Raw genomic sequence first — 24,503 nt, 5'->3', positions numbered from 1 at the left:
ACATTTCTTCACATTTCTGTTCTGAATGGGCGCCCTTCAATCCTTAAGTCATGCCCTCTCGTACTAGACTTCCCTATCATGGGAAACAACTTTGCCACATCCACTCTGTCCATGCCTTTCAACATTCGAAATGTTTCTATGAGTCCCCCCTCATTCTTCTAAACTCCAAGGAATACAGTCCAAGAGCGGACAAACCTTCCTCATATGTTAACCCTCTCATTCCCAGAATCATTCTAGTGAATCTTCTCTGAACCCTCTCCAACGTCAGCATATCCTTTCTTAAATAAGGAGCCCAAAACTGCCCAGAGTACTCCAAGTGAGGTCTTACCAGTGCCTTATAGAGCCTCAACATCACATCCCTGCTCCTATACTCTATTCCTCTAGAAATGAATGCCAACATTGCATTCGCCTTCTTCACCACTGACTCAACCTGGAGGTTAACCTTAAGGATACCCTGCACGAGGACTCCCGAGTCCTGTTGCATCTCAGAACTTTGAAATCTCTCCCCATTTAAATAATAGTCTGTCCGTTGATTTCTTCTGCCAAAGTGCATAACCATACACTTTCCAACATTGTATTTCATTTGCCACTTCTCTGCCCATTCTCCCAATCTATCCAAGTCTCTCTGCAGACTCTCTGTTTCCTCAGCACTACCAGCCCCTCCACCTATCTTTGCATCATCAGCAAACTTAGCCTCAAAGCCATCTATTCCATAATCCAAATCGTCAATGTACAACGTAAAAAGAAGTGGCCCCAACACGGACCCCTGTGGAACACCACTGGTAACCGGCAGCCAACCAGAATAGGATCCCTTTATTCCCACTCTCTGTTTCCTGCCAATCAGCCAACGCTCTATCCACGTATGTAACTTTCCCGTAATTCCATGGGCTCTTATCTTGTTAAGCAGCCTCATGTGTGGCACCTTGTCAAAGGCCTTCTGAAAATCCAAATATATAACATCCACTGCATCTCCCTTATCTAGCCTACTTGTAATTTCCTCAAAAAATTGTAATAGGTTTGTCAGGCAGGATTTTCCTTTAAGGAAACCATGCTGAGTTCTGCCTATCTTGTCATATGCCTCCAGGTACTCCGTAACCTTATCCTTGACAGTCGACTCCCAACAACTTCCCAACCACTGATGTCAAGCTAACAGGTCTATAATTTCCTTTTTGCTTCCTTGACCCCTTCTTAAATAGCGGAGTGACATTTGTAATCTTCCGTGTGTGTGTGTGTGTCTGTGTGTGTCTGTGTCTGATATATATATATATATATGTGTGTGTGTATATATGTGTGTGTATATTTTTTATTCTAAATGAGTATTGCTAAAAAAGTAGTGAGGTAGTGTTCATGACTTCAATGTCCATTCAGAAATCTGATGGCAGAGAGGAAAAAGCTGTTCCTGAATCACTGGATGTGTGCCTTCAGGCTCCTGTACCTCCTTCCTGATGGCTCTGGGCCTGTGCTGTCCCATTTCAGTGTGCTTTATACTAACTTTGGTCACCATTCTTACACCCATTCTCCAGTCAAGATTTTGCCTTATTTTTTTCCCCATTACCTGTCTCTGTGGTTAAAGGTAAAAAGGTTATGGCTTCAATGCTCACTCCAGATGTTTAAGGACAGACGTAAGCAGAATCAGGTTCACTGACATATGCCATGAAATTTGTATGTGCAATATATAAGAATTACTATAAGTCACAATAAAGAATTTGAAAATACTATAAATTACAATAAGAAATATATTTTTAGAAATTCAATTAGTGCAAGAAGAGAGCAAAAATAGTGAGGTATTGTTCATGGACCGTGAATATTATGTGAGTCTTCAGTCACTTGTGGCAAGATGAAGTGAAAAGTTAGTCTTGCATACAGTTCATACAGATCAAATCATTACACAGTGCATTGAGGCAGAGTAAGATGAAGCAGCGACAATGCAGAATAAAGTGTAACAGCTACAGAGAAAGAGCAATGCAGGTAAACAATAAAGTTCAGGACCATAACGAGGTAGATTGAGAGGTCAAGAGTCTGTCTTATTGTACAAGAGGTCCATTTGAGAGTCTGATAACAGCGGGATGGAGGCCTGGTGGTATGTGTTTCAGGCTTTCGTTTGTTTATTTGTTGATTGATTGAGATTCAGAGCGGAATAGGCCCTTCCGGCTCTTCAAGCCGTGCCACTGAAGCAATCCCCCGATTTAACCCTCGCCTAATCACAGGGCAATTTACAATGACCAATTATCCTACCAACTAGTGTTTTTGGACTGTGGGAGAAAACCCACATGGTCACGGGGAGAACATACAAACTCCTTACAGACAATGGTGGAAATTGAACCTAGGTTGCTGGTACTGTAAAACGCTGTGTTGACCACTACACTACACTATCCTCTGCCCGATAGGCGGGGGGAACAACCTGAGTTAAGTCCATCCATATGGAGGTTTTGCAGAAGGGTAGGGAACACTGCAGCTAATTTGCACAGTAGCTCTCACAAATAGCGGAACGAAGCAGACAGCACTGTTCTTAAGGATAAATATTGGCAAGAACACCTGGTTTAGCCTGATGAGGGGCAGTAACATCTACTGCATCCACATGAATCACCACGCTGGCCTTTGGTTTAACAGCTTCTGTAAAAGACAGCACCTCCAGCAATAGCACTTCCAGTAACAGAATAACAGTTTCAGTACAGCACTGGAAAGTTCAGCCTTCTGACAGTTTGCATTGCTGTCTGGTAAGGAAGGGGGGTGAGGTGTGGTGGTGCCAGTACACAGGAATTGGAAAAAGCTGCAGAGGTTTGTAAGCTCAGCCAGCTCCATCACGGGCACCAGCCTCCCCAGCATCGACGACGTCTTCAAAAGATGATGCCTCAAGAAAGCAGAGTCCATTATTGAGGACCCCCATCATCAGGACGTGCCCCCTTTTACCATCAGGAAGGAGGCACAGGAGTGAAGATGCACTCAGCGTTTTAGGAACAGCTACTTCCCCTCCGCCATCAGATTTCTGAATGGACAATGAAGGCTACCTCACTATTTTTGCTCTCTTTTTAGTTTCATTTTGCAGTTCCAGCATCTGCATGGTCTTAATTTTCAGCTGCTCTTCATAATCTCTGTTCTGGAGATGAAAATCTATCTTCCTGTACCGATGCAGGGTTTCAACCTAAAGCTTTGACCTTTCCTTTCCTCCCACAGTTGCTGCTTGACCCGCTGAGTTCCTACATCAGATGGTTTGATAACACCTGCTCTGTTGTCTGAGTATTGGTTCAGTGTGTGTGTTGTTTTCAGGGTGAAATCCTGACTCTTTCCCTTTTCAAAGAGGATGTATCTCTTCCTGAATCATACTCTGCCTCTTTCCCATCACTTCATGTTTACAACCTCCCTCTAAACAGGTTTCACTCATCTACTCTAATCCTTCTGCATGTGGTGTGATGTCATGTTTATTTGTCCTGGAGGGTTGTAGTCATACAGCACAGGAAGAGGACCTTCTGAACACTGTGTTCATGTTCACCTTGTCTTGTTCTAGTTGGGTCCACAGACTTCCATGTCTTAGGTTCTAAACACTGTGAAGTGCCTTGGTTCCTTACCGTTGTTATAGTGGGGATAAGCTCCCACTACCTATTAAATGCTCTCAGTGGTGTGCGTCTCAAAGGGCCTCTGAGAACCAATTCCAGCTCCTGGCTTTCATATGTGGCTTAGCTACTAAGCCCAGTGGATCAGTTTCTACTGATGGGGCAAAGGTGGGCTACTGGCGCCTTAAAACCAGTCGCTTCGGGCGGATGGGGCTCATCAGCCGTGGTTGACAGCTCATCTAAGAGAAGGAAGACTCTGATCTCAAACGTCTGCTGCCTTGCTGGCATACCCACTCATGGGGAAGGCTTTGGGAGTAAACCCCAAGGGGAAAAATCTGGAACCTGGTACTGAGTCCCACGTTGGGTTCAATGCTGACTGGCAACTCCTGCAATAGCACTGGTGCCAAACTGTATCAGTCATCAGCTGCGTGGAGAGGGGGAGCCTGCTGCCTGGGTAACAGCTTGCTCCAGGTATTGTGCTGCCCTGGCTTGTGAATCATGTAGACAGCTGGGACCCAACATTCATGGTCAATCCTGACCAAAGAAGAGCCTCATGAATTGTCTTGGGACATTTGGATTGCAACAAAAGCTTCCACGTGTTCTTCCTCTGTTTTTTGCTCACTTCCTTTTTCTTTGAAGATGATCTGTACAGCACCCTTTTCCACCTTAACTGCAGCCTTGGCTGTTGGCCAAGCATAGTTCAAGTCTCCTCTTGTGTGCTTAGAGCTCATTATATCATAAGCCCCTCCATAAGCGTTTTGAGTGATCACTGTAATTTTGGGAACTGTTGCCTCAGCAAAGTCATAAAGCAAGTTTCATAGTTCAAAGTAAATTTTATTATCAAAGTACTAGTATGTCACCATATACAACATAATGTATAGAATAACAGAATCAATGAAAGTCTACCCAACCTGGACATTCAACCAGAGTGCAGAAGACAACTAACTGTGTAAATACAAAAAACAAATCAACAGATAATAAATAAATAAGCAATAAATATTGGGAACGTGAGGTGAAGGGTCCTTGAAAGTGAGTGCATTGGTTGTGGGAACATTTCAGTGATGGGACAAATGGAGTAAAGCTATCCCCTTTGGCTCAGGAGCCTGATGGGTTTTTTAATCTAATTTTTATTAAATTTTCAAAATGAATACATAGAAAGTAAAATCTACCCTCCCCACTCCCCTTAACCCTCCCCCCCCCCGTATATAGTCCTACCTAAAAAGAAAAGAAAGAAAAAAAAAAGGAACCGCCTGGGTATTGGAAGGTTTCCACATGCTCCATGGGATTCAAAATAAATTTAATATACTTATTCGTTAGTTTCCCCAAGGGACCAAGATCTTTATCGGAGCAATTAAATATGCCATCCTATCTTTTGTAAATAAGGGCGCCAGATATTCAAAAATGTTCCATATTTATCTCTTAAATTATAAGTAATTTTTTGGAGTGGAATAGAACTAGCCATTTCATTGTTCCAACGATTCATACTTAAATATGGATCAGATTTCCAAGTAACAACTATAGTCTTCTTAGCTACTGCCAATGCAATTTTTATAAATTCTTTCTGATACTTATTCCATTTAAATTTTGGCTTTATCCCCTCAATATCACCTAGTAGAAATAATACAGGGTTATGTGGAAGTTGAGTTCCAGTAATTTGTCCCAATAAAACTCTTAAATTTATCCAAAAGGGTTGAATTTTAAAACAAGATCAAGTAATATGTAAAAAAGTACCAATTTCTTGATTACACCGAAAGCATTTATCAGATAGGTTTGAATTTAATCTATTTATTTTTTGTGGTGTAATATATAATTGGTGTAAAAAGTTATATTATACTAATCTAAGTCGAACATTTATTGTATTTGTCATACTGTCAAGGCACAGTCTTGACCAATTTGTTTCATCAATATTAATATTCAGATCTGTTTCCCATTCTTGTTTTGACTTAAAAATTGCTACTCCCCGCTACAACAACACTACCCACCCAATCTCTCTTTAATTTCTAATGTTCTGTTTCTGTTAAATGCGTTTCCTGTAAAAAGGCTGAATCTATCTTTATTTTCTTAATATGTGTTAAGATTCTTTTTCTTTTCACTGGTCCATTAAGCCCATTAACATTAAAACTCAAAAAAATCAATAAATTAGTCATTATTTTTAACAAAGTTACTCCAATCTAAAACATTACTTAGCTTCTCAACTCTCATAGTTCCTTGGGGAATCTCTTTGAACTTCACCATGTTGCTATGCGTTTTTCCCCCCCCCCCCAATCATCCAGGCAAAAAGAAAAAAAAGATAGATGAGATGTATAAAAAAGAAAAAACAAAATACCCCCCCACTAATGTTGTGAATGAAAGGATACACAATGCTACCCCCCTCCATTTTGCAGGTCGTAGCTAAAGCCACGCTTGCACACATGATTAGCGTAGCAATTGATCAGTGCTTCTTCCAGCTCCCCCGTAACAAAAAAAATTATATATATATAAAAAAAAATTAATGTTACTATTCCCAACTAGTATTCCTCAAATTTTAACCTTACTTCCCCTCCCTCATATAATTAGTAATATATTTATATATTCATCCGCCTTCAAAAATCCAACAAGTCCATTCTTTGACCCAGTCTTCTTCTTCAATCCATCTCACTCCCCTGGTTTTGTTCTTGTACCTGGTGAATATTCAGAGAGTCTCGCACAAACTGCTCCGCTTTCCGGTAATCATCAAAAAATCTTTTTTCTCCACCAGTCAAAAAAATCTTCAAGGTTGCAGGGTAACGCAATATAAAATGATAACCGTGATCTCATAGGATTTTTTTCACTGGATTAAATTTCTTCCTTCTCTTCAAAAGTTTATAACTTATGTCAGGGTAGAAAAAAATTTTGTTCCCTTGTATCATCAATGGCCCTTTTCTATTCTTGGCAGCTTGGGCAGCTGCCTGTAGAATCCTTTCCTTGCCTTGAAATCTTAAGAATTTTATTAAAATTGCTCGTGGATATTGGTCATCTTGTGGTTTTGGTCTTAGAGCTCTATGTGCCCGCTCAATTTCAATTAATCGGTCCTCTTCTTTCATTTGCAAAACTTCCGGGATCCATCTTTGATAAAATTTTATTGGATTTCCTCCCTCCATACCTTCTTTAAGACCAACAATTTTAATATTATTACGTCTACTAAAATTTTCCAACATGTCCACTTTCTCCAAGAGTCGATTTCTTTCCGTGTTCCAGACAAGCATATCATTTTCTGTTTTTTCCACTCTATCATTAATATGCTCCATTTTTCTTTCCATCTCCTGAAGCTTCTTATCCATTTTATCCTGTCTTTTCATAGCTTTATTATAGCACATCTTCATGTCTCTAAGCTCTGCTCTTACTTTTCTTACTTCAGCCGTTAACTGCAATAAAGCCTCTCTTATGTCTCCATCATCTCCTTTAGTTCCAATCTCTTCCACTTCTTCCTCCTCTTCAAATCTGTATTCTCTGCGGTATCCGATTCTGACTCTGAGTCACTTTCAGTTGCAGTGGCTGTCGGTTCTTGTAGTTTGAGTTGTATCGATTTGCACATGCGCTCTTCTTTGCGCATGCGCATTTCCGGCACCTTCTTCCGAGAGACCGCTACCGCTGCCATTGCTCCCTGTTCTACGGCGGAGATAGAACGCATCTCCTCCAAAAGAGATCTAACCTGAGTCCGAGGCTCCATCGCTGCAGTAGGCCCTTTCTTCTTCCCATCACACGGCGGCTTCGCAACAACAGACTTCTTCTGTTGCCGTTTAGGAGGCATATCGTAAAGTAGTCTTGCAAAGTTATAAATAGTTTTCGGAAAGTATTTATTAACTTTGTTTTGTTTAAACGGTACTTTGCTAATTTTCTCCCTGGAGAGCTGGATTTACACGTCTCAATCCCACGTCATCACGTGACGCCCCCAGGAGCCTGATGGTTGAGGGGTAGTAACTGTTCCCGAACCTGGTGTTGTGAATCCTGAGGCTCTTGTACCTACTTCCTGATGGCAGCAGCGAGAAGAGAGCAAGGCCTGGGTGGTGGGGGTCCCTGATGATGGATTCTGCTTTCCTGCGACGGCGTTTCATGTAGGTGTGCTCGGTTTTGCATTGAGCTTGGTGATTCCACCATATTACTGACTGATTCCTGGCAAGGATCCAGCCACATCCACAGATGTAATGATAGCGATGTTAAATGCATCACAGAATCTGACAAAATTAGCTTCTTTAATGGATGCTGAAGACTTATTCAAGGAACAATAATGTTTGATGTTGAGTGACTATTTCCTGGTAAATCCACTCATAACTGAATCAGTTAAAGAATGGATGCAGTTCTCTTGTCTCATATCTGCTCACTTCAAGTGTTGATTCAAAAATTTTGTCTGCAGTGTGAGGTCAGTCTTTTTTTGTTTTATTTTTAGATTATGAAGATATGCAGTCCTCTTCTATTGTCATTTAGTAATGCATGCATTAAGAAATGATATAATGTTCCTCCAGAGTGATATCGCAGAAACACATGACAAACCGACTGAAAAACTGGCAAAACCCCATAATTATAACATATAGTTACAACAGTGCAAAGCAATACCGTAATTTGATAAAGAACAGACCATGGGCACGGTAAAAAGTCTCAAAATCTCTTGAAAGTCCCATCATCTCACGCAGACGGTGAACCTCCAGCGCCGCAAACTTGCCAATGCAGCATCCTGGAAGCATCCGACCACAGTCCGACTCCGAATCCGTCCGAAAACTCCCAGCCTCCAACCAGCTCTCCAACACTGAACACCGAGCACCATCTCTGCCGAGTGCTTTGACCCTGGCCCCGGCAATAGGCAAAGCCGAGGATTTGGGGCCTTCCCTTCCGGAGATTCTCGATCGCACAGTAGCAGCGGCGCAAAGCGGGCATTTCAGAAGTTTCTCCGGGTGTTCCTCAGTGCTTCTCACAGCTGTCTCCATCAAATCAGGATTGTGCACGGCATCCTAGTTAACACATGCAATATCATTCAGAACGGCCGCGCGCGCTGCATCACGTCGCCATCTTCTCCTCCCTCCTCCTTTTTGGCTATTAGTGACTAATTTGTTTCTGATTTTAGGGTTAAAATGGCTGATATATTATAAACAATTCTAATGAAGGACAGGACAGTTACTCAGTAAAAATTCAAGTCCTTTGGTGGAGCTGACTGCGACTTCTGTCATCTGCATAATATGTACAGTACTGTGCAAAAGTCTTAGGCACGTGTATATATCTAGAATGCCTCAGACTTTTGTACAGAGCTGTGTCTCCACGTGGGGCGGAGAGCACCTTTGTAAGTCTGGCGGGAGCAAACGATGTTGGGAATGGCAAGGGTGGAGCGCCACAGGGGTGGCAATGAAGGAGTGCCGATGGCGGGGGTGACTCAGACAGCCTTGAGACACCAGACAAGGTTATTTGATTCCAATCAATTGGTTTAATGATCATTGTAGAATGTCTCTCTGGTGCTTCCCTCTCTCTTCCTCCTAACCCAACCATGATTCCTCTCTCCCTGCCCCCTTCCCACTCTCAGTCCGTAATCGAGACCCATATCAGAATCAGGTTTATCATCACTCACATGTCATAAAACTTGTTTTTTTTGAGAGAGCAGCATAGTGCAATACGTAAAATTACTACAGTACTGTACAAAAGTCTAGGGCAACCTAGCTGTATACTATATATATGTCCCTAAGACTTTTCCACAGTACTGTATAATCATCAGGTATCAGGACTATGTGCTAAATGTGCTTTTGTTTTGTGCTTTTTTAGAACTTGGTTGTGATGGAGGAACTCCAAGACGTCCAGTTGACCGAAATTAAGCCACTTCTGACAGATGGGGTAAGGAGATTATCTGTTTGACTCTTTCATATTACTGAACTGATGAACCAGCGAAGAGGTTGGGTTAATTGTAGAAGCTTCAGGATTATTTTCGATTAAGGCCAGAATTTTAAAAAGCAGTGGGTTTTATTAAATCAGATTACTGTTCGGTTGAATCCTGGAAGGAAAGGATTCTGTTCTTGGTCCAACTGCATCCATATCTGCGTTTTGAGCCTTCATAGCTTTGCAAAGTGTTCAATGTATTACACCTAGGCAATGAAGTTAAATAATTCCAGTCTCACCAGGAGCACCCATGTGATGCAGGTCCAGCATGATGATTTTTAGATAGAGAAATTTTCTCATATATTTGATACTGCAGCTTGTACTGAGATGATTAGTATTGCTAAGCTTCTCAACGAGCAATTATCTTAAATGCACCATGCCACATTGGTAAGCATTCCGATCAATGCTTGTTTGTTCTCCTCCGCGTCTTGTGGTACATTGGGCGGCAACCTTGCCGTTTCCTTTGCTTTGTCCGTTCTTTCAAATGAGTTGCCAGCTCGACGCTCAACCCAGCACAGATGGAAAGTGTGCAAAGAACCGGCCGGATTCAAACCCGGGACCATTCGCCTCAAAGTCCAGTACTGATGCCTCTACACCACCGCTGGCTTGTCAGTGCTTATAGCGTGTAAAGTTAGGTTAAGTCATACTGGTCAAATGTGGTCAGTGCTGAGTTGGTTAAAATAAAAACCATGCTGGAAATACTCAGGCTCAGGGTGACACAATAGTCTAGCGGTTAGCGTAAGGCTTTACAGTGTCATCTATCAGAAGATTACAGTTCAATTTCCCCCGCTGTCTGTAAGGAGTTTGTATGTTCACCCTTTAACCGTGTGGGCTTCCTCTAGGGCCCAGACCCTTGGTTAATAATAAGGATCCGTGGCATAAAAAAGGGTTGGCAACTCCTGATACTCAGGTTTTCTCCCACATTCCAAAACACATGCGGGTTAGTTTTTTTAAAGTTGTGGGTGTGCTTTGTTGGCACTTGAAGCTTGGTGACACTTGCGGCTTGCCGCTAGGAGGTCCTCAGACTGTGTTGGTCATCGATACAGGCGACGTATTTCACTGTTTCGATGTACAGGTGACAAATAAAGCTAATCTGCAATCTTTCAATCAACAACGAAGTCAGCCAGTGTGTTAGATTGGGTTCTGAGCATACATGTGGTAGCAATGTCAAGTTATTCATAATATTGTCATTTTCCAGAGCAGGAGAGGCTGAACTCATGAAAGAAACTACAGCAATCTCTCTCAATCTAAGCATTTTTTCCTAATGCCAGAAATGCAGGAAGTGTAAAATAATCACATGCAAATTGTGCATCGTCAATGTCAAACACTAATAACAATGAATGTTCTTTAAGATTGTTATAGCCGGGGGTGGTAGTGGGGATAAGCTCCCACCACCTATTAAATGCTCCCAGAGGTGTGTGTCTCAGATAGCCTCTGACAACCAAGTCCAGCTCCTCGCCTTCACATATGGCTTAGTCACTAAGCCCGGTGGAACCATTTCTCCTGACAGAAGAGGCTTCAGGCAGGTGGGGCTCTTTAGTTGTGGTTGGCAGCTCATTTAGGAGAGGGAAAACTCTGATCTCAAATGTCTGCTGCCTTGCAGCTACATTCACTCATGGGGAAGGCTTTGGGATAAACTTCCAAGGGAAAATTCTGGAGCTGGACATTCTAAGCCAGTCCTACGTTGAGTTCAATGCTGACTGGTAACTCCTTCAATGCTGCTGGTGCCAAACTGTATCGGTCTCTGCCATTTGTTTGGATTCATCAGCTGCGTGGAGCGGATGAGCTGGCACGTGAGCAGCAGCTTGCTCTCCATATCGTACCACCTTGGCTTGCGTATCACAGAGTCATCTGGGACGCAACATCCATGGTTGACCCTGACCAACAGAGGGCCTCATAACAAAGGAGTTACACGGCTTGACTGACGGGAAGATTACTTGATCATACTCATTTTTAAATGAAAACAAATTGTTGCGATATGCAGCTGTCAAGGGAACTAGGTTAGCTGAGCTCGCACAGAGGATAACACAAACAGGGGACTGGAGGAACTCAGCAAGTCAGGAGGATAATGGGCCATGGAAGTTTTCCATTCTAAATCTCTGTTCAATGAATGTGGCTGGAAAATGAACGTAGCAATGTAGGAAAGCGCTGAGTCTGTCAATTCTTGGACAATATGCTGGTTCTCCTTAACCTTCTATGCACTATTATCGCTTTCCCTGGTGAACCGGGCCACATCAAGTTTATTGTCTTCAGCCTATACATGTATACAACCCAATGAAAAAATGTTCCTTCAGGCCACAGTGCGCCCACCAAACGTGTATCATACACAGCACATGGAACAAAATATTGCCATAAGTAATATTCTGAATACATTAGGGCGCACAGCACAGATAAACAGCTGCTGTCCTAGTGGCGAGATCTTGGCGGTGGAGACCTCAAAGGAGCACTCACAAGTATGAAGTATTTAAACCACACTCCACACTCCACACTCCCTCAGATGGATTCAAAACATCTTTGGTTCTCACTTGAAGCAAACCACTGATATTATCGGCAATGTTCTGGCCAATATCTGTTCCTCAGTTGTCATAATCTTCCTACCTACAGATTAACTGCACTTTCTTCTACACTGCCAAACACAGAGGTCAGGAAAGAAACTATACAACTGAAAATTGTTATTTTTCCAAGATGGTTATCTTGAACAAAGTACTTTCACATTTCATAATTTGAAAGATAGAATAAACTTGCGTCCTTGAGTGCTAGAACCTGCTAATCTGATTCCCTTGGAACCCTGAGCCAATGCTACTGGTGATTATTGGGACAAAATTAAGTGATTTTTGGGAAATAAAATTCAGTTGTTTACAATATTTTTTTCCCCCTATTTCATTAATGGAATGGAGATTTCAGTTTCTGGAATATGTGTCAACGCAGGTTGGCCATTGAGTTGGAGGTTGAAGCCTGATCAGTGGAATATTTTGGATGTGACTGCTGAGTCACAAATCTAAATGTCACTATGCAGGGACTTTGAGTACGTGCATGCCTGGCGGTGAAGCAACCTGGTCACCGAAGCCTGGGAGGATAAATAGTCTAAGGAACGTGGAAGAAAGGAGTGTTAGGCATTTATTTTTGTTGTTCTATGGCACTGCAAATCATAGACTAAAACTTTCCTCAAGAAGACCAACTAAAATAAGAGCCAAAAATCGGGAATAAAATCTAAACACTTCCAGAAACAACACCTCAGTGGTCCAGGGATGAATTCTGTTGCAGTATTCGCAATCCCAATAATCAAGATTGATCCACTTGTGTACTTTAAATTTGGGTTCTAGTACTTTTTAAAAAAAACTACACTTAGTAGTCACTTTAGATTATTAGATTAGATTATGAGGACATGCAGTCCTCTTTTATTGTCATTTAGTGATACATGCATTAAGAAATGATACAATGTTCCTCCGGTGTGATATCACAGAAACACAAGACAAACCAAGACTGAAAAACTGACAAAAACCACATAATTATTACATATAGTTACAACAGTGTCAAATAATACCGTAATTTGATAAAGAATAGATCATGGGCATGGTTTAAAAAAAGTCTCAAAGTCTCTCGAAAGTCGCATCATCTCACACAGACGGTAGAAGGAAGAAAAACTCTCCCTGCCATGAACCTTCAGCGCCACAAACTTGCCAATGCGGCACCCTGAAAGCACCCGACTACAGCCGACTCTTGAGTCTGTCCGAAAACTTCGAGCCTCCAACTCCGAGCACCGAGCACCATCTCTGCCGGGCGCTTCGACCCCGGCCCCGGCCCCGGCCGCCAAGCAACAGGCAAAGCCGAGGATTTGGGGCCTTCCCCTCCGGAGATTCTCGATCGCACAGTAGCACCGGCAGCGAAGTGGGCATTTCAGAAGTTTCTCCAGGTGTTCCTCCGTGTTTCTCGCGTCTGTCTCCATCTAATCAGCATTGTGCACGGTACCTACTTAACAAATATGATATCATTCCGGAGTGGCCGCGCGCGCTGTGTCGCGCCGCCATCTTCTCCATTGCCAAATCTAGATGTATTGGATACACCTGCTCGTTAATGAAGATATCTATTCAGACAATCATGTGGCAGCAACTCAATACATAAAATCATGCAGACATGGTCAAAGGGTTCAGTTGTTGATCACATCAAGCATCAGAATGGGGAAGAAATGTGATGTACGTGACTTTGACTGTGAAATGATTGTTGGTGCCAGACAGGATGGTTTGAGGTCTGAGAAACTGCTGATCTGCTGGGATTTTCATGCACAGCAGTCTCCAGAGTTTACAAAGAAGGATTTGAAAAATAAAAAGAAACATGCAGTGAACGGGAGTTTTGTGAGGGGGAAATGCCTTGTTTCATGAGAGAGGTCAGAGGAGAATGGCCAGACTGGTTCACACTGACAGGAGGGCGACGGTAACTCAAACAACTATGCGTTACAACAGTGGTGTGCAGAAGAGCATCTCTGAACACACAACATATCATACCTTGAAATGGATGGGCTATAGCAGCAGAAGACTATGAACATTCACTCAGTGGAGGTACCTAATAAAGTGGCCACTGAGTGTAGTTTTCAGAATTAGGTTTAATGTCATTGGCATATGTTGTGAAATTTGTTGTCTTTGTGGCAGCAGTACAATACAATACATAATAGGGGGGAAAATCTGTAAATTACAGATTTTCCCCACTAAACACTACCTAGCATGGTGCTGATTTGTTACAACATGGTTATTCAGTGGTTTACTGACAATTTAAAAAGGCAACTATTCATTCTAAACAACACTTAAAACTTCTCGAGAGGCCGCCATTACGATAAACATTCAATCAGCTAATGAGAGCGCTTTACATACGCACTGAGTCACTCACAGTCAATCACGTGTTAGTTCATGCTCTTCCTCCCCCAGGTGTGTAAACGTTCTTACTCCCACGCCAGTTTATTCCATTTTTTCACCCATAATATCTGGAGAATGGCCTTCAACTCCCAGTGAGGGTAGTACTTTATACTTTATGTCGCCAAACAATTGATACTAGAACTTACAATCATCACAGCGATATTTGATTCTGCGCTCCGCACTCCCTGGAGTACAAATTGACAGTAAATATTAAAAATTTAAGTTATAAATCATAAATAGAAAATAGGAAAGGGAAGGTAAGGTAGTGCAAAAAAACCGAGAGGCGGTCCGGATATTTGGAGGGTACGGCCCAGATCCGGGTCAGGATCCGTTCAGCAGTCTTATCACAGTTGGAAAGAAGCTGTTCCCAAATCTGGCCGTACGAGTCTTCAAGCTCCTGAGCCTTCTCCCGGAGGGAAGAGGGGCGGAAAGTGTGTTGGCTGGGTGGGTCGTGTCCTTGTTTATCCTGGCAGCACTGCTCCGACGGCATGCGGTGTAAAGTGAGTCCAAGGACGGAAGATTGGTTTGTGTGATGTGCTAAGGTGCATCTAAGGTGTCTGGGAAAAAGCATTAGCATGGATGTGAAATTGCAAGTTATACGGCACTTGGAAGCTGGTGAGCGTCAGGTTGATGTTGGTGCCTCTTTGAAAGTGGCCACATGGACGATCAGAACAATTATTGAAAAAATGAAGACAAGATAAAAGCCTTTGCAACAAAGTTATCCTCAACGAAGGTGACTTGTTCAAGGAGTCATTTGCTTGTAAAAATGGAAAATAGACTAAGTATATGGGTGGATGACCAAACACAATGAAACGTGCCCTTAGCCAGCTGATAATAATGTAAAAGGCAAGAAGCATCTTCAATCATATCCAAGAAAAAGATGATACGTTGGTAGCATTCACAGCCAGCCGAGGTTAGTTTGATAGATTTAAACACCACATAGCATACGTATCTCTGGTGAAGCAGCTAGTGCAGACAGCAGGCAACCCAGGACTTCCCTGCAACACCGAAGGCCATAATTGAAAAGGACGATTATCTCCCAAGCTTGTCTTCCATGTGGATGAAACGCGCCTATTTTGGAAAAGAATGCCTTCTTGTACTTTCTGTTAGAGTGAGCTTTTTTTGGGTAGATGATTTGTTTACACTTAAATGACTTTGGCCACCAGACTTCTATTTGACAAAGTACTGTGGATTGAGTCCACAACAATGCGCTTCCTAAAAAGGTGTGAATACCAGATGCTTCTGGTGCCGTAGTTTGACCAGATGCTGTAGTTTTGAAGACAGTGTTATCTATACATTATAAATATTAATCATCTTCTATGTTAGCTATGCCAAATAAATGTACTGTGGATTTAACGCATTCCTAAAGACTGTGGTTACCAACCCAGACATGTTGGCGTCTGAAGGAAAGGATGATGTCAGAGGGTGTGTTTTTTGTATGTAGCTTCAAAAGGAAGCATTGTCTATAAATTTTTAAGTAGCGATTGCCTTTGTGTTTAGCGTATAAATATTGAGCCCATGTTGGGCTAGCAGACCTTTCTACCGAAAGCGTCTCCGTCCGTAAGATGCCTGCTGTACCTTGTTGTGTCGAATAAAGAAGCTGCTTTGTATCTACCAGTAACTCTGCCTCTCCAGTGATTTCACCCATGCTACAACACTTTCATCTTCCGAGAAGAGAAACATGCATCTAGGTTCAAGGCTGCAAAGGACCGGTAGCGTTCTTGCTAGGAAGCAATGCTAAAGGTGACTTTAAGTTAAACCTATGACTGTGTATCACTCTGAAACACAAAGGCATTTTAAAGTCACCAGTGATTTGGAAATCAACAAAGAAAGCCTGGGTGACAGCTGATGGTTTGTTTCACATTTTCGTCCAGTATTGAAGCGGTATGTGAGGAGCATGACCTTGAACCTGAAGCATCGTTGGTGCTCGATTATGCTCCAGGCCGCCCTGAGAACCTTGACATCGTTTGGACCTGCATTCCTGTAGAAGTGGTTTACCTTCCACCCAACACCACTTCAGTACTCCAGCCAATGGATCAAGGAGTAATGTCCAGTTTTAGAGCCCACTACCTTTGTCCGTGTTAATGATGGTGATGTTGAGGAGTTACTGCATTCTCACGGTGACAGCCTTAATACTGAAGAGCTTCGAGAATTGACAGAACAACGCATCCTGGGTGAATCTGAGGACATGAATGGAGAAGAGGAAACGCCAGCAAGAAACCTCACCACAAAATTCCTCAGCACGAGCATCACCACAATTGCACAAATCATGTTCATGGATAATGAACCTGATCGGGAATGAAGCAATAAGGCAAAGAGAAGTGTTTTCGACATGATTTCCTGCTACCGAGAACTGCTTCATGAGAGGAAACTTAAGAAAAGGCAGTCAAATCTCAACGCCTCCTTGAAGAAGAAGTCAAGTTGGAGGAGGACCCATAGCCTGGTTCTCCCCCCTCTAGGATGTAACCACCACCCACTTCCCTCTGCTGCTGCGATGTGTGGTTACGCCTGTTGTGTGTTTGTTACTCCATGAATTACCATGTATACATAAAATAATATATGTATCGCAGTGGTCCCCAACCACCGGGCTGAAACGATATGAGTCAGCTGCACCTTTCCTCATTCCCTGTCACGCACTGTTGAACTTCAACATAGGGTTGACAACTGTCCCGTATTTGCCAGGACATCCCGTATATTGGGCTAAATTTGTTTGCCCCGTACGGGACCGCCCTTGTCCCGTATTTCCCCCACTAAGGTAGAGCGTTCCTATGAAATCTTTCGTGCCGAAATGGCGTAAAGCGAAGAAGTAATTACCATTCATTTATATGGGAAAATTTTTGAGCGTTCCCAGACCCAAAAAATAACCCACCAAATCATACCAAATAACACACAAAACCTAAAATAACACTAACATATAGTAAAAACAGGAATGATATGATAAATACACAGCCTATATAAAGTAGAAATAACTATGTACAGTATAGTCGGAAAGATTAAGCCGAAACTGATTTGTGGGAAAAAAATCGGCACGTACATGCATGTGCACATCACATATGCGCACGTCACACATGTGCACACAGGTGCCCGCACAAGGCTTCATGGTCATGGTAGTCTTTCTCCGGATAAACACAAGTGTCCCGTATTTGACTGCTACTTTTGTCCCTTATTTGCGATAGAGAAAGTTGGCAACCCTAACTGTAAAAGACATGTTGAGGTGAGTTTAACCCTACTTGAATACCCCTCACCCGGTCGGCCAGTCAGCAAGAATATTATCAATATTAAACCGGTCCACGGGGTGCTAAAAAGGTTGGGGACCCCTGATGTATCGTGTTTGATTTTTATTTATCAGGCACACATGTCTATTTATGTAATGTTGTAATGACCCTGCATAGCGCTGATTTATATAGCACTCCACCTCCCGAGGAAGACATCCTCAGTGATAAATGGTGTCTAAGTGTATTGATTGGTAGTCCTTCGGATTTGAAGAAGACACAGAAATCTGTGCGTGATGGAGTTTTAAGTGGAACAGCCGTTGCACAGGGGCAATCCCACTCTCTCGGCAGAAGAGACCTTGATCCAGTGACACGGACGGCCGTTACGGCTGGAGACCTCTCCTGCTGCAGTGGATGGATGACCAGGACGTCTAAGTGCCTTGTTGTGCTCTTAGCGCTCCACAAATGCCTGCCACGCCTGCCTTCTTGACCGTTGGGCCATTAATCGGTCTCCTCCACTCAATCTGCCAGGACCAGACTTCACACGCTGGGACAGACAGATCCCCTACCTCACCGAGGGTCGAAGACCCGTCGGCTACCCTCACCTGGTTTGGCCCGTCTGCCGAGATGGTTTACCGGGGTGTGGCCGTTGCGTGTGTTACAGCTACTTGGAGCCACGGGTGAGAGCTGAGCGCCAGGTGGGGACCAAAGGTGGACAAGCTGCCCTGAAAAGGGGACGGCAGGCCCCCCCCACCAAAGGTGCTATCCCTCCCTAGACACCTCATACACCCCTAAGTGTATATTAAATAGTTAAATAGGTAGTGCAAAAATAAAAATTTTTAAATGTTGTAAGGTGATGTTCATGTAAGGGTTCAATGTCCATTCGGAAATCAGGTGGCAGAGGGGAAGAAGCAGTTCCTGAATCGTTGAGCGTGTGCCTTCAGGCTTCTGTACCTCCCCTCTGGTAGCAATGAGAAGAGGGCATCTTCTGGGAGATGGGGGTCCTTGATGATGGATCTGCATTTTTGAGGCATCACTCCTTGAAGATGACCTGGATACTGTGGAGGCTAGTAGCCACGATGGAGCTGACTAATTTTAGAATTCTCTGTAGCTTCCTTCGACCCTGTGCAGTAGCCCCCCACCACCCCCATACAGGATGGTGATGCATCCAGTTAGAATGCTGTCCTTAGTATTGTTTTGCAGAAGAGATTGAGGTACGGCATCAGAGTGGATGCTTCTATAAGCTCACTGAATGTACTTCTAATCCACTGTGCATTTGTTCCCTGAAATTATCTACCTTCATTTCTCTAATGCGCTTTCTATTTTGAATTAATTCCCACTCTCTTTTGATCTGCCGTGATTCTAGTTGGCTTAGAGCAGTACTCTAGCATGTGAGTCAGGGGCTCAAGTATAGCAGGACGGGTTATTAAAGTGGTTTCAGGATAACTAATGCATAGAATGTAGGAATGGAGAGGCTGTGCTCGAATTGTACATGACCCACCCCCCCCCCCAACCACCACTGTTCTCCTGCCATCACCCACACTTGGGGTAATTGCCCTACAAGCTCACCTTTATCATGTGAGGAAATACACACAGGTTCAGGAACAGTTATTAGCCTTCTACCACCAGGGAGGAGGTACAGGAGCCTTGGGTCTCACACCACCAGGTTCAGGTACGTCCATCAGTCTGCTGAACTGGCATGGTTAACTTCATTTACCATGACTCTGAACCGATTCTGCGACCTATAGACTCACTTTCAAGGACTCTTTCCAACTCATGTTCTCAGTATTATTTATTTGTGGCTTGTCAGCTTCTGCACATTGTTTTTTTTGTTGATCTTTGTTTATGTATAGTTTTTCTGAAGGAATTCTACTATAATTCTTTTTCTCCTGTAAGTGGTGCAAGAAAATGAATTTCAGAGCAGTATATCTCTTAGAGATGCATGTTGATAAAATTTACTTTGAAGTGGGGGAAATGTGCAAACTCTGCACAGACAGCAGCCAAGGTCAGGGGAACGCAGATCCTTCAAATTGAGACAGCAGCACTATCTCCTGCACCATTGTCACACTCTTTAACAGACCTGCTGATCACCTTACCTCAACCATTTTTAAAAATACTTCTATTTTTATTTATTACAAACAAACAAAAAAACACACAAAAAATACAGCACATCCTCAAAAACCACAACCATAACAGAATCAAATTAAATATTGAGCAGCAAAAGGGAGAAAAATATAAAGGCAAAAGTAAACATACATAGCAGAGGTGCACCGCACCAAAAAACCTCGGTCTTCACCCCGTGAGAAAGTCCAGTACAGGGCCCCATATCCTTTCAAAGATGTCCCTTCTGTCCTCATTACACAGTCTCAGTCTCTCCAAATGTAAAATATTTGCCAGTTCTCTCACCCACAGATCATATGTAGGCACAGAGTCCATTTTCCACATTTGCGGGATTAACTTCTTGGCAATCACCATTCCAAACAATACAGCCATTTTTTCATACACATTGGCTGAAGATAGGGAGCTTGTGGCTCCAAGGATGGCTATGAGTGGGTCTGGTTCCCACCACTTCCCAAAAGCCTCAGAGAAACAGTGAAAAATACTTTTCCAGTATGCATAAAGCTTACAACATGACCAGAATGAATGTGACAAGTTACTGTTCACAGATTTACATCTATTACAAACTGGTGAAACATCAGGGTAGAAACTGTGCAACTTTTCTTTGAAATAATGGAGTCTATGTATTGTTTTAAACTGTATAAGTCTGTGTCTGACATTGACCGAACAATCATGTATACTCTTTAAACACTCATCCCAGACCTCCTGTGTCAGTTCTATACCTAATTCATCCACCCATGCCTGTTTAAAACCTGCAGTGTTCACCCGAGCTCCATTATGTAGGATCTGATATATAAAAAAAGGATACCACACTATGAGTAACAGGATCAAATTTATTTATTGCCTCCAGGGACTCATGTTAGTCTAAAACTTTGAAGTTAGGTATATATTTCCGAACGTAATCACGTTCGTAAATATCTTAAAAAAACTAGATGCAGGGATATTGTAAACTGCTTGTAACTATGCAAATGCGGCAAAGTTTACATTAATATATAGGTCACCTATACTACAGATGCCTCTCTGTTTCCAGGTGGAAAAAAACAGTATCATTCAGGCCAGGCAATAAGGAATGATTGTCACAAATCAGAGTGTCAATATAAGTTTTTGGGGCCTTAATGTGTAGTTGAATCTGCTTCCAAATTCTTATAGTGCTGCCAACTATGAAGCTGTTACTAAAATGTGACTTATTAACTGTAGTGGGCTATTAAGGAGAGCTGGTAAGGAAGTCTTCTTTCAAAGCACTCGCTGTATGAGTAACCATGCTGGGCATGAGTCTTAGGTAGAGGGTGGGTCTTTTTTCCACCAGGCAAGAATGGATAGGTGGGCAGCCCAGTAATACATTTTAACGTTAGGTATGGCAAAACCACCTGCTTCCTTGGGCTTTGACAAGTGTCTTTTAGTAATTCTAATGGCTTTATAATTCCAAATGAAGGGTATAATAATTGAATCCAATTGCTTAAAATATGACAGAGGAATAAAACATGGAATTGACTGGAAAAGATGAAGAAATCGTGGCAGTACAATCATCTTGATTGCGTTAATCCTCCCCACCAAAGAAATTGGAAGGGTTTTCCAAAAGTCAATATTGCGTTTAACCTGCTCAACTTTGTTTCGCCAATTCACTTGCAAAAGGTCATCTGGGTTTTTTGTAATAGTCACACCAAGATAGGAGAAATTATTATAAGTTATTTTAAAGGGAATGGACTGTAAATATGCTGTATTAACCACTGCAGTGACTGGTATTAGTTCACTCTTATCCCAATTAACAGAGAAACTACCAAAATTATTAATTAGAGTCAGAAGGGCGGGTATTGATGCTTGTGGGCTGGAGATATATAAAAGGACATCGTCGGCGTATAACGAAAGGTGATGTTTATGTCCATGCATATCAATGGGTGATGTCAAAGGGTCCTGTCTGATGATAACAGCCAGTGGCTCAATGATAACTGCAAACAAAAACGGAGAAAGGGAGCAGCCTTGATGAGTCCCATGATGAATTGCAAAAGGGGAGGAAATATTCTGATTAGTGATAATAGAAGCAGATGGGTATGAATAAATTATCTCAATCCATTTAATGAAAGATGGTCCAAATCCAAATTCCTTAAGTGCAAACATCATATATGGCCACTCCACTTGGTCAAACGCACATTGCGCATCTAATGAAATGACTACAGCCTCTTCTGCATGTTTTGTATATAAGATATTGAAAAGATGACGCAAATTAAAATACGTATGCTTACCTGGCATAAAGCCAGTTTGACCTGGATGAATAATAGAACAAATGCATTCTTTTAACCTATTGGCCAGGATGCTCCCAAGAATTTTGGTTTCAATGGGCAGCATTGATATGATGAAACCACCTCAGGATCAGGCCTGGTTTTGGAATCAGAGAAATATTAGCTTTACATAAAGTGGGTGGCAATCTGGAAGCTATCCTGGAGTGATTGAACATTCGTAAGAGCAGAGGTGACAGTTTTGGACCAAATACTTTGAAGAATTCCATGCTAAAACCATCTGGACCCGCTGCCTTATTATTGGGGAGGGAAGAGATGACCTTCTTGATCTCATCTAGACTTGTATCAGCATCAAGTGTATTTACTGAATCTGTTGACAGCGTGGGCAGATTCAGATGATCAAAAAATGCTTCCATAGCTTCAACGTCCGGACGGCCTTGTGATTGGTAAACATCAGCATAGAACTCCACAAAACACTTATTAATTTTTTCTGGGTCCGTCAGTAAAAATCCATCTTTCGCCTTTATACAATGTATGGCCCTGCATCTGTCTCAACTGACGGGCTAATAACTTGTGGGGCTTTTCGCCAAGCTCAAAATACCTCTGTCTGACTTGTGTCAGTAGTTTTGAAATACTCTTGGACATCATAGAATTATACTCATACCGTAAGGCAGTAATGTTATTAAGTAAATCTGCTTCCTGGTTTATTTTGTAATAAGCTTCCAGATTTGCTAGCTGATCATCTATTTCAGTTAACCTTTCCTTGAATCTTCTTTTTTTCCGCTGTCTCATATGCTATTATAACCGCCTTCATGGCCTCCCAAAGAGTGGAATCATCAACACAGCCCACATCATTGGTGCTTAAGTATAGATCTATCTTATCTGAAAGATAAGAGCAAAAATCCTTATCCTTTAGCAAAGCATTATTTAAATGCCAACTATGTTCACCTCTTTTGTGGTTCAATTTGAGTATAAGGGAGACAGGAGTATGATCCGATATAAGTATATTATGGTAAGTACAACCGACTACTGACAAGACCAATTTCGAATCTAACAGAAAATAATCAATCCTAGAGTAGGATTTATGTACTGAGGAGAAATATGAAAAATCCTTCTTCGTGGGATTAAGAAGCCTCCAAATATCTATTATGTTATATGATTGCATGAGATTATTAAGTGTTACACTATTTTTAAGTGAACAAACTTGGGGATGTTGTCTATCTAGGAGGGAGTTTAAGATCCAATTAAAGTCTCCACCTACAATTATGTTAGAGTCAGACAGATTAGGCACAGCCTTAAAGAGGTTCTGAAAAAAATTGGATCATCAAAGTTGGGCCCGTAGACATTCACTAGTGTCAATGGTATAGAATTTAATATTCCACTTACTACTACATATCTGCCCCTCAGGTCAGCGACAGTTTGTGTGTGAATAAACGGTATGGTTTTTTTCATTAAGATTGCAACACCTCTAGTTTTAGTACTAAAATTCGACTGGCAGACTTGAGATGCCCAGGAGGGACAAAGCAATTTCGCTGCTGTTTTCTTAATGTGTATTTCTTGGAGAAAACAAATATCAGCTTTGAGTGTACGAAGATGTGCATACACCTTCCCTCTCTTCAGTGGACTATTCATTCCCCTGTACATTCCAGCTGACAAGTTTAATCTCGCCAATGCTGTGCATGTGCAAATTAGATGTCATATCTGCTGCTTAACAGAAAAAATATGCTGTATGGTCGTGGCATAACACAAACTGTAACTCGAACAAAGAGATGTGCTGTAGCAACCCCTTGAGAAACACAAAGAACGCTCCCAAAAATAAAAACACACCAGGAGTAGTACTTCCATACCCCTAACCTAGAGTCAAAGCTATATCCAAGAGCCAACACATGGCCTGGAATAGCGAGATAACTACCCATTAATCACTAAACATGGGAGAAACACCTCTTCACAAATACACTATGAAATTAAAAATAAACAATAACAATCAGTCCTCACCCACATCTTAGAATGAGCTTATTTTTCAGTTCCTCATGCGCTGAACTAACAAACAGTCTCCATATGAAGCCACCATCGATCAATGACGAATCCAGTAACCCAGCGTTAATCCGTTTTTAGGTTGATACGGTGTCCGAATGCCAATCTTTAACTTCTCGGCTCAGGAACTCCTCTGCTACGGCTGCAGTGCTGAATGTACTGGTGGTATTGTTAACTGTAACCACAAACCTCATCAGGTACCGGAATCCACGCCTAATTTCCCTGGCTTTGTATTTCTCCTTAATGTTCTTAAAATGCTGACGTTTCCTCATGGTAGTCGCAGTTAAATCCAGGTAAATGAACACCGGACGCCCGTCATATAGCCACAGAGCTCTCGCCCTGGACAACCGTAGCACCAGCTCTTTAACCTGGTAGTGGTGTAGCCTCGCAATGATAGCTCTTGGCCTACCATTTTTAGCAGGTGCTAGGCTCCGGTGGGCACGGCCCACTTCAATCGGCTGGTGGAAATGTTCTTCCCCCAGCAACTTCGGAAGCAACGTGGCTAAAAATTCCATCGGCTTATTGTCTTCGGCTTTCTCCTGAACCCCGATAATGCGAATGTTTTGACGGTGA

At 42.3% G+C, this 24,503-nt stretch overlaps 1 protein-coding gene across 5 annotated transcripts in view; it reads left to right on the top strand.

Moving 5' to 3' along the window:
- LOC134342690 (protein NDRG3-like) overlaps positions 1–24,503 on the top strand; it is a 142,180-nt gene that overhangs the window by 33,614 nt on the left and 84,063 nt on the right. For all 5 annotated transcript variants that reach the window (XM_063041116.1, XM_063041117.1, XM_063041120.1 and 2 more), the window contains exon 2: positions 9,315–9,383. In XM_063041116.1, coding sequence (XP_062897186.1) covers positions 9,315–9,383 — 69 coding nt within the window. The remainder of the gene's footprint in view (positions 1–9,314; positions 9,384–24,503) is intronic.

The sequence above is a fragment of the Mobula hypostoma genome, chromosome 2, assembly GCF_963921235.1.
Source record: "Mobula hypostoma chromosome 2, sMobHyp1.1, whole genome shotgun sequence".
In the NCBI taxonomy this organism is placed as follows: domain Eukaryota; kingdom Metazoa; phylum Chordata; class Chondrichthyes; order Myliobatiformes; family Myliobatidae; genus Mobula; species Mobula hypostoma.
The sequence above is the reverse complement of the archived record's forward strand: the minus strand, read 5'-3'. Positions and strand labels throughout refer to the sequence as shown.